Source organism: Aquila chrysaetos, chromosome 9 (genome assembly GCF_900496995.4).
Source record: "Aquila chrysaetos chrysaetos chromosome 9, bAquChr1.4, whole genome shotgun sequence".
Lineage (NCBI taxonomy): Eukaryota > Metazoa > Chordata > Aves > Accipitriformes > Accipitridae > Aquila > Aquila chrysaetos.
The window spans coordinates 32,489,506-32,504,279 of NC_044012.1; the positions used below are offsets into that span (position 1 = coordinate 32,489,506).

The following is a 14,774-nucleotide window of genomic DNA, read 5'->3' on the forward strand; positions in this document are numbered from 1 at the left end:
GTTTTTCAATACTGCATTGCTTTTTATGGCTTTCTTTTACACCTATTTTTTATTGCTATATGTACGGTTGTGATACCCAGTTGCCTAGCGAAATTCTTATTCAAATTTTTTCTTAAAAACTTGGAGACAGCTGAATGAAACTCTCCTGTGAAGTTATGTACAGATGCACATTGCAGGTTGGCAGGAAGTTGGGGTCTAACTGATGCTCTCAAGGGGACTACAGAACTTGGGTATGTTCGTAAAACAGTTGGTTATTTTATGATCAAATCAGGGAAGCTGTGGTGTGGGCCACTCCAGCCATTTGGCATTTGGTTAACATGGTAGAAAAAGGCAGTGTATTATTCTTAGCTATTGGTCTGCTTAATCCTTATAAGTAACCTTTGTTTCCACTAGTAACTGATGCCAAGAAAACTCTCAAAGCTGTACTGAAGTAATCAGGCAATAGTTTTTAGAGGTTTGAAATTACTACATACTAGATAATTGGTTAGCTATTTGGTAAAGATTGATTCTGCTATGTTTTGTCTAGGAAGTTGTACTGATGAGAGCTCTACGAGACATGAATCTTCCTAAATTTGTGTTTGAAGATGTACCTCTCTTCCTTGGCTTAATCTCTGACCTGTTTCCTGGCCTGGATTGCCCTCGTGTCCACTACCCTAACTTTAATGATGCTGTAGAACAAGTGCTGGAAGAAGGGGGTTATATTGTTTTACCAGTCCAGGTATAAAAAATGTTAATTGCTTGAGTTTTTGTTGTAAACATTAGGCTGGATGTGCATTTCTGCAGTCTAGAGTGGCTCCAGGAAAGCTTAGCTGATATAGACCAGCTGCTGATCTTGTCCATAGAAGAATTATGGGCAGCAGTCTATGGAATCAATATTTATTTTTCAGGTGGATAAAGTAGTTCAGATGTATGAGACAATGTTAACTCGTCACACTACAATGGTAGTTGGACCTACTGGAGGTGGCAAGTCAGTTGTCATTAATGCTTTGTGCCAGGCCCAAAATAAGTGAGTATAGAGTTTGATGCATGGAAATCAGGTTGTAAAATGGCATAGACTGCATTATTCAGCCTTGTGTAGTCATGACAGGATCAATAGCTGATCATAATATTTGCTTGGGTTAACATGAGATGGTATTGTGTCATTTTAATATTGCTTTTCTTGCTGTATCTTTAGGCTGGGATTATTGACAAAGCTTTACACACTGAACCCTAAAGCTATGAGTGTGATTGAGCTTTATGGGATCCTTGACCCTACCACACGAGACTGGACAGATGGAGTCCTGTCAAACATTTTTCGGGACATCAACAGGCCTACTGACAAGAAAGAGCGAAGGTAGACAGCTAGAAATCATTGTGATGATTTTTAGATACTGAGTTTTACATCATTTTTTTTTTTAATATTTGATACTGCACTGTTTAAAAAACAAATGCTAAATAAATAGAAAGTGTCTAGGGGTCTTTCTGTCTTCTGTGAGTTTCTAGCCTCAGTGAGATGGATGGAAACTATGCAATTATAAAAAATGAATGGGAGGCTTCAAAACACCTGGACTGACATTGACACCATTGATGGCACACCTGAATTCTGAAATATGTTAGTAAAATCAGAGATTAGTCAGTGCCCCTTGGCTCCTGTATCCACAGGTACATTCTGTTTGATGGAGATGTGGATGCTCTCTGGGTTGAAAACATGAATTCTGTCATGGATGACAACAAGTTATTGACCCTGGCAAATGGGGAGCGGATTAGACTTCAGTCGCACTGTGCTTTGTTGTTTGAGGTAAGTAATGACTGTACTGTTAATAAATGGGAAAGGTTAGATACAGATGGGTCTACAAAGCCTGAAAAGCAGTTACTGTGGCTGTTCTTTGTTTAAGTGTATGATTATCTTGTGTGATTATTTTATAGGTTGGTGACTTACAGTATGCATCTCCTGCCACGGTATCCCGCTGTGGAATGGTCTTTGTAGATCCTAAAAATCTGAAATATAAGCCCTACTGGCAGAAGTGGGTCCAAGAAAGAGGAAATGAGGTGGGAATTTCTGCATTTGTTCAGAGAGTATGTGTATTTAATACTGAACCGTAGACAGCTGTAAAAAAAAAACACTTCGTAAAGGCAGTCTGATTTTCTGACAACAGATCTAATCACTAGGCTTGCAGTAGAGGACTAAAGAGAGTTCTCAGCTTTTCTAACTTCTGGTTGTTTCTGAGAAGTGAAGAACCAAGAAATCATTTTACCTGATCTCCAAAGATTTAACAGTGAGATTGCTTAGGTCCTTGTTTCTTACATTTAGATTAAAAACTCAGGTCCACAGAGAGTTGGAGTAAGACAATTTAGTTGCTAGCACCTGATGAATGCAGATCCTCACCTGCTGAAAACCCAGTCCATACAACAGTGTCACATTTCTTCACGTGAGTGTACCCTGTCTTTGGTAGAAGTGATTCATTCAAGAACAATCATACTTGGTCAGCCAGGTATTGATGGGAAGCTCTGTTGTCAAAAATCGGCTTTCCAGGTTTCTGTGTGCTGAATTATTGTCTTTTTCATTCCTCAGCAAGAGAGAATTGAATTGAATCGTCTCTTTCAAAAATATGTGCCCTGCCTTATTGATATGATTGTAGAGGGAATTGTGAATGGCAGACATGGAGAAAGGCTGAAGACCATTGTTCCTCAAACAGATTTAAATATGGTAAGAAATAGAGATAAAGGTTGAAAAAGTTTATCTAAAAAGAGAAATGGAACGATGGAGAGAGTAAAAACCTCCCAAAGAATGCACAGGAGTAGAGTCGGTGCTGAAAGGTCAGTTTGCTAGGGATGAGCACCAAAAGACAAAAGAAACAATCCGTTCCTAACAATGCTCTTCTCCTGTCATTAAACGCATATCAGTAGATACACCTGTAAGGACAAAAGATCAGCAAACACTCAAACAGCTGAAAACATTAAGAGTTTTCATGCATCTGAATGGCAATTCTATTTACAGTTTTGTCTTGCTTTACCACAGGTGGTGCAGTTGACTGTGATGTTGGAAGCTCTAGTTGTGGTACAGCCTGATGATCCTGATGTTCTGGAGTGTTTCTTCTTGGAAGCTTTGTATTCCTCCTTAGGTGCTGCTCTTCTTGAAGCTGGGAGAATTAAATTTGATGAAAATGTTAAACGTCTTTCCTGCATGTCTACTGTTCATGATGACAACATCCTGGCTAAGCCAGGGGAGCTGCCAGGTAGGATCTTGTCATAATTTAGTCTGAATCCCATTGATTGTGTTAGAAAAGTGTTAGTTTCCACGAAGGCAGAACATTGTTCTTCCTTCCAACTAGCTATCCTGGCTGCAAAACATGCTCTCTGAAGGACTGTTACTGAAAACCACGTAGAGATACTGATGTTAGATGACTCTCAGCTACTGGTCTGTCCTCACAGAACAGTACTGTTCTATGCCAAGCTGAAGAGATAAACAGTGAAAGGAAAATTAAAATGTGAAAGGAAAGCCAGTGGAAGGTGCTTAAAAAGCAGTAGTGTGATCCAAGTGCTGGACTAGGAGTATTTTGGTTGGTGTCTTACTGGGTTAAATGACAATTAAGCAGAGCACCGTGTTGCCCAACTTTGTCCAGAATCTTACCCTTCCCTTTTACTTCAATCAGATTATTTTCTTATGAAATATTTCAGTGTCCTAGAAAAACTCCAGTTGCTTAATGGTTTGCAGGTCAGCTGCCAACTTTGTATGACTTTCATTTTGATGGATTTCAAAAAAAGTGGGTACCTTGGATGAAACTTGTTCCTGAATATATCCATAAGCCTCAAGTGAAATTTCTTGACATTTTAGGTGAGTGTAAGATAAAATACGGTGATGATATGCCTTTAATTTATAATGTGCCACCCCTGAGTGCATGGCACTTAACATGAGTTGTTGTTTTTCTGTACTGAAGGTCATCCACTCAGGTTCAGTTTCTTGTGATGGCACAAATCAATTTCTTTAATGTTCTTGTCATAGTAGTTTAGCAGGATTAGAGTTGATATTTACAGCACTGTGTAATAAAGAAATGAGGAAAGGATGAAAAGCTTGTTTCAGATAATAAGGCTTACTAGGAGCTAACAATGCCTTTTATAAGCCAGAATAACAGAAGATTCACAGTCTGCTCTACCAGAAACTCGAGGAAAAATGTCAGCTTCATGGTTCAGGTACTTGGTAGATAAAAATTACATTCTTAAGGCCGTTATTGGTTGTTACTCCAAGCACTGTATAATGGTGACAGGTGCTTTTCATAGTTAAGGACAAATTAAGGCAGGTTACTTTATAGTAATACTTCAGCAAGCGCAGGTTAACTTCACTGGCACAAGAGATAATTATATGATCTCTAAAGTTGCTCCTAATGGCAGGCTATTGACATAGAAAAAAATTAATCTTTGTAGAGTTCTGGGAAAATGCTTATCATCCAAATAAATCCTGATTATATCCCTGAAATAGGGATTAAATGGAGCTTAACCAGTCCATGACACTCCTATATGGAAGATAACTTCTTTTTTAATGTATCTACAAGGAGAAAAGATGCCAGTGATAAAACCTGAAAAGAGACAGTTGAGCAATTAAATTTTTCTTTCAACATTGTCAATGAGTTGATATTTCAGATTACGTCTTTGTGCAACTGCATGTTAATACCTTGAGAGTCTGATCCAGCAGTATTCTATAAATATAAATCCCCCGGCTGTACTGCATTTTAATTTAACCTGCTATCATATTCATGATCTTTTTCAGTGCCTACAGTGGATACAACACGCACTACTTGGTTGCTAGAACAGATGGTAAAAATAAAACGCCCAGTTGTTCTTGTAGGTGAATCGGGTACATCTAAAACAGCAACTACACAAAACTTCCTAAACAATCTGAACAAAGAGCTTAATGTATGTATGAGGCATTTTGCCTTGTTTGTAAAGCTGCATTTTCATTCTTTGTCCTTGTGTTAAATTTGCATTGTGAAGCCTGAGTCTGTGGGTAGTAATATTGACTTTAGTAATGTGACTGCAAGCTGCAGACCCAACGTGTGTGAATGGTTTGAGAATCCTTCAGGATCAAAGATGTTTTGTTTTGTTCTACCATGTACAGATTCAATTTTATGAAGTAAATATGTAGTGTCAAAGTGCTAAGAATGGGATTACTTTTCTTTGTCATCTGTAATTCAAGTGAAAAAATGGGCCAGAGAAGTGTTTCCTGTATGTCTGACAGTCTAATATAAAGAATATTTTTTGAATGCTCTAGTTAAAAAAAAGAACAGGTAAAAATCCATTCCTATCCATTTCCTCCCCTTCGCAGCTGCTGCTAGTGATTAACTTTTCTTCTCGTACAACATCAATGGACATTCAGAGAAACCTAGAGACAAATGTAGAGAAACGAACTAAAGACACTTATGGCCCTCCTATGGGAAAACGTCTGATTGTTTTCATGGATGATATGAATATGCCAAGGGTAAGCTGCCAATAGTTTGCAAGGTAGTATAGAAACATTTGGGGTGGCACTGATGTGGTCCCTTCATACACAGATCCAATGAATCACAAGTCAAGGAGATTCATAGTAAGTACATAACTGGATTTCAGTTTAGGATCTTCAGAAGCATTGGAGTTGTGTGCAGTAAGGGGTGTTTCTGTCTGTTACGGTATTTGTCCTATATATAAAAGAGATGCTGTTGGATCATTTCTTTATGCCATTAAAATAATGTTTCTGTGGCCTGATATTGCCTGCAGGTTATGTATTGTAGAAACCATCCCCTTCTCTTTACAAATGGGGCAAAAGAGTATGTATGCATTTAGTTTATCTCAGAGAAGAGATGCTTTTCCCATAGGAGACATTGGAATGAATGTTCACAATTGGTGCTAGAGCTTTACAAAGTCCTTATAATGTTTGCCTGAGTATGGAGCACAATATTTCCACATTTATAGCAGTAATTGGCATGCTGATGTACTGTGCTCTAAATATCTTGACTCTTTTGTATTACGAAGGTTGATGAGTATGGCACACAGCAACCCATTGCCCTGTTGAAGCTGCTGCTAGAAAAAGGTTTCTTGTACAACCGTGGTAAGGAGATGAACTGTAAACTTCTTCGAGACCTGGATTTTATTGCTGCCATGGGGAAAGCTGGAGGAGGTCGGAATGAAGTTGACCCTAGGTTCATCTCACTCTTCAGTGTTTTTAACATACCTTTTCCTTCTGAGCAATCACTGAATTTGATCTATGCCTCCATCCTGAAAGGCCACACTGCGGTAATTTCACTGTTTCTAAAGGATTGCTCAACAGGTTTATTATTTTTAAATAGGCATTTATTTCTGTGTTATCACAAGACCTGAAATCTTCTGTTATCAGGCTTTCTTATATTTAGAACCTTGTGCAAACCTTTCCCTTCCTCTTCTCTTTCTCATTGGGTTACACAGTTTTGATAAATTCTTGAGTAATGTGTAAACATTTAAGTCAGCAGATAATTTATAAACCTGGTGCTTTTCATAGGTTGAAACCTGTGAATGATTTGGTTATAGTTCCTGTAACCAAATACCCAAAGGTCAGCAAAGTCTTTCCTGAATGACACTGAAAAACTTAATATAATGCAGTAGATTGTATTACTAGCAAGTAACCTGGAACATTATGTAAGAAAAGAGCAGTTTATCTTTTCTGCTATAGAAGTGCTGTGGAAATTCCAGTCATGGAGTTTGATGTTATCTTCAGCACTGTGCAAGCTCAGGAGTGAAGCTGGGGCCTGCCAAAAACATTTAACTGCACAATATTCATACTACGGAGGAATATGAATTTCTGAAAATGTTTGTCCTCAGTTATTTGAAATATACCAAAAAAACTGGAAAGCAGAGTATGTTTAATAGCATTGAGTTCTCTCTGGGCAGTCTCATGAAAATGCTTCTTTCTCGTGTTTGCAGATGTTTAATGAGTCTATATCAACCATCTCTGACAAGATTACTGTGTGTACTTTGGAGCTTTATAAAAGGATTATTTGTGACCTACCCCCTACTCCTTCCAAGTTCCATTACATTTTTAACCTGCGGGATCTTTCCAGGGTCTATAATGGACTTGTTCTTACAACTCCAGAGAGGTAAGAATAGAAAAATTGTCTTCAGCGGTCCTACACCTATTTATAGTGGATGAATCTAGGTGAAGATGATGTGATTTGGTACATGAAATCAGTCACATTTGGTCATTTTTCATTAAATCTTCACCATAATGAGAAAATGTTCAGGAACATCGTAAACTGTGATCTTACTCTTGATGACAAACAATGATGCATTAGTCTTTCTTAAATAAGATATCCAGGGGTAAAAATTCAAGCAAATCAGTTACTATGAAAAGAAAAAACCCCAAAAGAGTAAAAAAAGTCAATCTAGAATTTGGTCAGTGTTATTAACCATATGGCCTTAAGAATCATGGCAGATCATTTGGTGCAGTCTGATATTTTGATGTTAATTCAGGTTTCAAACAGTGACCCAGATGGTGAGAGTTTGGAGAAATGAGTGCCTGAGGGTTTTCCATGACAGGCTGATTAATGAAGCAGACAAAGCATTGGTGAGTAATTTCTTTCAATTTTTAGTAGTCACTGACTATAACTATGGCAACTAATTTGTAACAGCAACATTACCAACTGTTGCACTCAGGTCTTGCAGTCAGACTGCAGACTTGTCTAACCTCTGTGTTGCTCTATTAATTTAAATCATGTCCCATGGAGTTTTCTTTTCTAAAATAAAGTGACTATGGCAGACTAAGTGAGCAGATCTGCTGAAGGAATGGAAAGTGTCACTTGGTTTGCCTGTCCAGGAAAATTGGTTAGCAGTGGCACAGGTGACAAAGTGTGAGAGCAGTGCAGGGGAAAACTCAGGAAATCACTTCAAGTAGTATTTTCCTTTAGGAAAGATTGTATCAGAATGTGACTATACAGTCAAGTAGGAAAAAGAAGGATGAGCACTGAGTCCTTAAACAATGGATTCAGTTTTTTCTGTTATGCAAACTAGAAAATGCTGCAAATTATATCTTAAAACATGAGAGAGTGATGCCAGTTTTACACCTTGAGATTAGGGGAGGAATTGCGGTAAAGTTTACTTACATATAAGCAACTTGCGAAGCAACTTGTTTAGATGAAAAGAGGTAGATTAAGATGCCTTCAGATTTTTCTGCTTAAAACTTTCTCCTCTGATATACAAAGATACATTTCCAGCTCCATTTTCACAACTCAGAATAATTGTATCGCAACTTTTCTGTATTTGTACATTCATTCAGACTTAAAATATTTGTGAGAAATCTTAGTGGTAAGACATCTGTGAATGCTGAGGAGGAAGGTTTATTAATATAATATTTACACCAATATATGAGAAGGTATTTTTTTTAACAGGCTTATCCTTTTCTGTCTTAAACTTCTGCAGTCCATTGGCTTGAATGGTTCTTGAACTGCCTATTGGATCATTTTAGATCATACATAGAGCACAATAGGAGGCTGTGGTCTTTGGATCTTCTAGTGACATAAGTATCCCCTTGAAATCAGTCAGTATTTCAGCAAGAATCTGTATTATCACCCTTCTAAGTGTTACTGGATTTAGAATTGTCTGCTTTGTTGTGTTGCCTGACTCATTTCATATCCTTGAAGGTACAAGGTCATATAAAAAACCTGATTGAAGAGAATTTCAGAGATGACTTGGAGCAGGCCATGAGGGATCCTATTCTTTTTGGAGATTTCAGAATGGCACTGAGTGAAGGAGAACCTCGTATTTATGAAGATATCCAAGACTATGATGCAGCAAAAGCTCTCTTTCAGGTAGTGTGCATCAGCTTGGAACTGTGCCTGATTCTGACTCTGTCAGAGGAATGGGCAGTAGCCTGCCTCAAACTGTAGGAAATCTGTTCTCTTTCTGTGTGCACTTAGAATTTTATGTGCACTGTTACCCATTTGGGGTCTGCAGTAATGAAAATTGAGGATCAGCTACAGGGTTGGCAGTTTTTTCCAATAGTTTATTTTCCCTGAGGGAGGGGAAAGGAATAATGCTGCTAAATGGGTTGTTATTTTATTAATTGTTTCATTGGTCTCCTAGTAACATTCTGTCCACCTTCCTCTGCAGGAGATTTTGGAGGAATATAATGAAGTTAATACTAAAATGAACCTGGTTCTTTTTGATGATGCTTTGGAGCACTTAATCCATGTACATCGCATCATACGGATGGATCATGGGCATGCCCTGCTTGTAGGAGTGGGAGGGTCAGGAAAACAGTCTCTAACGAGACTGGCTGCCTATACAGCTAGATATGAGGTTAGTGACCCTGCATCTTTGCACTGAAAGAAGACAAGGAAAGCAATATTGTGGTCAGGATTAAATTTGGCAGGGTGGATGTGGGTGGGTGGGAAGGGTGGGGGGAACTCACTTCAGCCAAGATAAGATCGGGCTGGCATCTCTTCCCTGTGGGTAGAAAACCAGGGTGAGGTGATTGCCAGGAGGTCTAAGATGATGACCGTGGGTGATCTGGGCAGGAAGTTGTCAGTGCCTGAATCTGGGTTTTGGCACTGGGGACAGAGAACAAGGATAGGTTTGGCATAGAACAACTAATAGTCCCTAACTACTGCTTTTGTTACTTATCTGTATTACAGCAGCATTCCAATGCTGCTTGAGAAACTTTGTTGTGATTGATACTGTAATATTTCAGATAGGAAATGTTCTTCTCTTAAAGGTACTTTCAGTCTCTTACAGAGGCTTGGAAGGGAAGAAAAAAGAGGAAAAACACAAAGCAATTTTGACAATGCAATCCTGCAGGGTTGTACAAATGTAATTTTTAAAAAGAATGTAGTGCATAATTTTTTTGATACTTACACATTTACTGATGATAGGGGCCAAACCAAAACCCTTGATCCAGTCTAATTGAAATTCATACTTAGCATCATGTCTTGGGTCCATCTGTGTCTTCTCAGTATATGTTTGCATCCTTAGGTATTTGAGATCATCTTGAGTCGAGGATACGGAGAAAATAATTTCCGAGAAGATTTGAAGAATTTGTACCTGAAGCTGGGTATTGAGAACAAGTCAATGGTCTTCTTGTTTACAGATGCCCATGTAGCAGAAGAGAGTTTCCTCGAACTCATCAACAACATGTTAACTTCAGGTGGCATGGGCAGCCTCAATTACTCCCAATCAGTATCTATTTGTGACTCATAATCTCAAGTGTACCCTTAATACAGCTATTACTGTTTCACCCTGTGTCCTTTGCTGCTTTAGTTAGTTAAACCTTTCAGTACTACCTGAAATGATCTTGGCCTTAATAATGGCTTTTTGGCATCTTCTTACAGTCATTTATATGTGTCTGGGAAGGCTATAGTGTTAATTCATGCTGATTGTGATGTTGCAGGAGTCTCAGATTTCTTCCAAGACTGAGGTGTAACTTCAGCTGCATTTGGCCACAAACCCATCTTTTGTCCCATTGGCTTTTGAATAGCATTCACCTGAACTGCAGCAACTGCTTATATATATATATGTCCTAAAATATAGTTTAGTATCTTTCAGTGTATGCAGCAGCTGAAAATGAGCAGCAGCTGGCACTGTGTGACCACCCCTTCTTATAGAAGTTCCTACACAGTCTGATTTGAAATCAGATGTGTTAAATCTTATCCCTTTCCTTGGTCTAGTTTTCTCTGTTCCTGGTCTGCTTATGGCTGTCATTAGGTAACTTATGCAATATTTGCCATGTGATTGAGAGAATGAAAATGTGAACTGATGGTTTGTAGACACTAATGAATATTTTCTTTGCAAATTTAAAAGCACTTCATGTTGCTGTGACATTTTGTATGTGTTGCTGAAGCCCCCCCCCCAAAAGAATTAATTATTCCTCTAAATCCCGTTGCATTGTCCTAAGTACTCCCTCTCTATTTTCCATGGGGGCTGGGGGAGAGGAGGAGAAGCATAGAGAGATTAATAGGTTCATTCAAAACTACCCAGAATCATTTTTGCAGAACTAGGTTTAAAATTTGTGACTCTGGTTTCTCATCTGCCCTATCCCCAGCCATATGGTTTTCTCTTACTCGTTGTTCTCACTAGCATTCTTCTGTCCTTATGTTACAGGAATGGTGCCAGCCCTTTTTCCAGATGATGAAAAAGACACCATACTAAGTCAGATCGGAGATGAAGCTACTAAAGCTGGCATGAACCCAGCTAAAGAGAGTGTCTGGCAATATTTTGTAAACAAATGTGCAAGCAACCTTCACATTGTCCTGGGAATGTCCCCAGTTGGGGAAAGTCTGAGAACGTGGTGCAGAAATTTCCCAGGTATCAACTGTACACACTGCTTAGTCCCTTCCCTGCGAAATACAGGTTTGCAGGCAAGAGAAAATCTCCAGTGGATACTCAGAGATGCCTGGCAGCTAAAGCTAAGCAGAGCAGGTTTCATGATTAAGGATCTGCAGTGCATGATTTTTTTTTCCAGTTAATTACCACGTATCAGTGAGTATTATTGATTAGCATTTACCAGATCAGTTCATTTTCCAGCCGAACAGCTAGAAATCAATTGGTCATCCTCACTGAACTGGAAATATACTGCCTATGTCTGCAGCCTCTCTTCTGTAGTTTACAGAAGAATGTGTGGTATTAAATCATTACAAAACTAGGACGGTGCTAAGAGAAACATTTTTGTACCCAAAGCCAAAAAAAGGGCATGGTGAGAGGGACACCCACCGAGAGAAAAACACCTGAGCCTGGTGAATCCTGTGCTTCAGCAGGTGGCTGAAAGGAGTCCTGGGAGACTGGAGAGACATGTCAAAGAGTTATGGGTGGGAATCCTAATCCAGGCATTAAAATACCTTGTTGCAGCTCTTGATTGCATGCTGTAGAATGATACAGCCTAAAGGATAGTACAATGGGGTTAGCAGGGCACAGGTGCAAAGTTGATTGTTTACTATTAAAATGGAAATATTGACTTTGTGGTAAATTTTGTTGCTAAGCAGGAGTCAAATAAGACAGATCCTGCAGATTATTGATGCAAATAAAGTTAAGCACGGGACTGCCTGGCAGGTTAGGGTCTAGTTTTACAAAGGAATTTTTCAGATAACACTATCCTTTTATTTTAAGGTCTTGTCAACAACACTGGTATTGACTGGTTCTTGCCCTGGCCCCCCCCAGGCCTTGTATGCAGTTGCACAATCCTTTGTTGGTATGTAAAAAGTCAGTATTTTAACCTATTAACCCTTGGGATAGCCTAAGAAATATATTCTTTACTTTGCAGTTACTATAGATGTCTAATTTGATTTCCCATTGTGCTTTTTACCCTGAGCCTAAATGGTTTATGCAAAATCCCAGTCAAAAAATGTTTTTGGATAGAAGTTTCTTACTCAAATAGAGTTAAAAAATTGCTGAAATTCAAGTTCCCAACTCTGTGGACAATGTGGCCTGCACACCATCTTGCTTTTTGCCCCAGAAAGCAGACTTTTTTTGTGCCTGGCTTAGATGTACGTAAGAAAGATGGTAATTGGCATACTCTTAAAAAAACCTGAAACCTATGAATTTGTCATTTCTTCTGCCCAATTTTAGGAAATAGCACACGCATCCCATCAGAGAGCTCCAAGTCAGTGATTGAGCACATGGTCATGGTGCATGAATCTGTAGGGGATTTCAGCAAGAGATTTCTGCAGAAACTGAGACGTAGAAACCATGTTACACCAAAGAATTACCTTGATTTTATCCATACTTACTCAAAATTGCTGGAGGAGAAAAACGAGTTCATTTTAGGTAAGGCTATGTAGATGTTTTTTACTTATTAAAAAGTGATTTAAATATTTTTAAAAGAAGAAAAAGTTGTGGTGAGAATCCCACGTGTTACCCCCATTATGCAAAAAACATTTTATCAGTACTATCTCAAATGCTGTGCTGGCATCTGGTTTTGACATTGGACCAATATCCTGGCCACATGTGAATGTTCAGTCTGTCTGTCAAATGGTGGGCTCTCCTCAAATTCTTTTGTGCATGAACCTGAGCCAAAATCTCCAAACCAGACACTTTGCTTGGGGAAGAGTCTGATTACATCTAATACCAACTCAGCCTAGCTCAAGGTTTGACATTCTGCCTCAAGCAGCAATTCTTATTCATACTTCAGTGGGCACCGAAATATGTAAAGAGAATAAAACATAAACAATGTAATATGGAAAGCAAGTTGTGGCACAGGGCCACTATGTGACAGCTCAAGTGACATTAACACCATCTTGGGTGGGAGGCTTAGGAAAGGAGAAATCTCTCACAGACCTTTTCCTTTCATAACCGAGGTTGCCTTGCTGCAAAGTGCACTTATAAGCATATTTACCTTCTGTGAGATTGTCTGCTGCTGTGTGATAGTACACAATCAATGAATCACTAACATTTCTCCCTTTTTTTCTACCTAGCACAATGTAAACGGTTGGATGGGGGCTTAGTTAAACTGAAGGAAGCTAGTATACAGCTGGTTGAGCTGAACAAGAAACTTGCTGAGCAAAAGGTTGTGCTAGCAGAAAAATCAGCTGCTTGTGAGGCTTTGTTACAAGAGATTTCAGCAAACACAGAAGTAGGTAGGTAGTTTACAACTACTGAAGTGTCCCACAGGCTAAGCAAGGCTCACATATAGGTTGGAAGACCCTCTAAGAGCTCCAGCTGCTTCTAGAGGTAACCCTCTTGTTCCATCTGTGCTGATCTAATGATGTCATGCTAGAAGAGTAGGTGCCCTATCTTGCCCAGATTGCCACCTTTGCTATGTATTTGACCTATAGTACTTCACACAACTTGATACTGTGTTCACCTGCCCTTGTCTTCCCTTTCCAAGGTGTAGGGCATAATGTGGGAAAGAGGCATTAGCAAGAAAGGGACCTTCTGATTCAGAAAATTACTATTAGAGGAAAAACAGAGGGAAGCATGGGAGGAAAAGAGATTATGTGTGCTGTTTTGTGGAACAGTAACAGTGTTCCTAACCTGGTGATGGAACTGTAAACATTGGCAACATAAAGGTACTGAGTTGATGGTAATTTCTGATTGTCAGCCAAGAGCAAATCTATATCAGTATATGTTCTGTATACAAATTTGAATAATCCATTTATGGTCCTGCCTTTACAATTCCTAGCTGAGGAGAAGAAAAAACTGGCTGAAGAAAAAGCTGTGGAGATACAGGAACAGAATAAGATTATTGCTACGGAGAAGGCAGCTGCTGAGACAGCTTTGGCTGAAGTCATGCCTATTTTAGAAGCTGCCAAACTGGAGCTTCAGAAGCTTGACAAGTCTGATGTTACTGAGATCAGGTGACTCATTTGGATGTACAGTAGCATAAACTCTTGGAAATTCACTGAAAGACCGTTGTTTGCAGGGTCTGAGCCTTAGCTTCACCTTTCTCACCTGCATGTGTGTGAGTGAAGGTCAGGACATCAGTCATGCAGCTACAGAGGTCACAACAAAACCCCCTGATTCCTAGCTCAGGACTTCCCCTCAAGCCTGTTTTTCCAGTCCCTTGTTTGATGTGTTGCTCATATTTCTCTACCCTGTGTCTGATGCACTAGAAACTGCTATGTTTTTTGCCTGAGCAGTGGCTGTCCAAAGCCCTTCATTCCTCCTCTGTTTTATTCTATGTGAACAGGAACACACACCAGTTATTTATCAGGGATGCTTTGATAGCATGAAAATGTATTTCTCTGCTGAATTAACTTCTCCCTGTGTTTTTATAATACATCTTGTATTTGGGGATAGATATAAAAGCACATCCAGTCCTTGGCTCTCCCCGAAATAGCAACAGCTGTCCCTTCCTTGCCACACTTATT

At 39.2% G+C, this 14,774-nt stretch overlaps 1 protein-coding gene across 1 annotated transcript in view; it reads left to right on the forward strand.

The window, feature by feature from the left end:
- DNAH10 (dynein axonemal heavy chain 10) overlaps window positions 1-14,774 on the forward strand; it is a 57,494-nt gene that overhangs the window by 25,866 nt on the left and 16,854 nt on the right. The window contains 22 exon segments of the mRNA XM_041126128.1: window positions 527-718; window positions 888-1,006; window positions 1,175-1,333; window positions 1,642-1,777; window positions 1,906-2,028; window positions 2,552-2,686; window positions 2,999-3,215; window positions 3,695-3,814; window positions 4,745-4,890; window positions 5,300-5,452; window positions 5,983-6,243; window positions 6,907-7,079; window positions 7,453-7,546; window positions 8,619-8,786; window positions 9,088-9,276; window positions 9,949-10,120; window positions 11,074-11,277; window positions 12,076-12,116; window positions 12,118-12,157; window positions 12,535-12,732; window positions 13,380-13,541; window positions 14,087-14,261. Coding sequence (XP_040982062.1) covers window positions 527-718; window positions 888-1,006; window positions 1,175-1,333; window positions 1,642-1,777; window positions 1,906-2,028; window positions 2,552-2,686; window positions 2,999-3,215; window positions 3,695-3,814; window positions 4,745-4,890; window positions 5,300-5,452; window positions 5,983-6,243; window positions 6,907-7,079; window positions 7,453-7,546; window positions 8,619-8,786; window positions 9,088-9,276; window positions 9,949-10,120; window positions 11,074-11,277; window positions 12,076-12,116; window positions 12,118-12,157; window positions 12,535-12,732; window positions 13,380-13,541; window positions 14,087-14,261 — 3,377 coding nt within the window.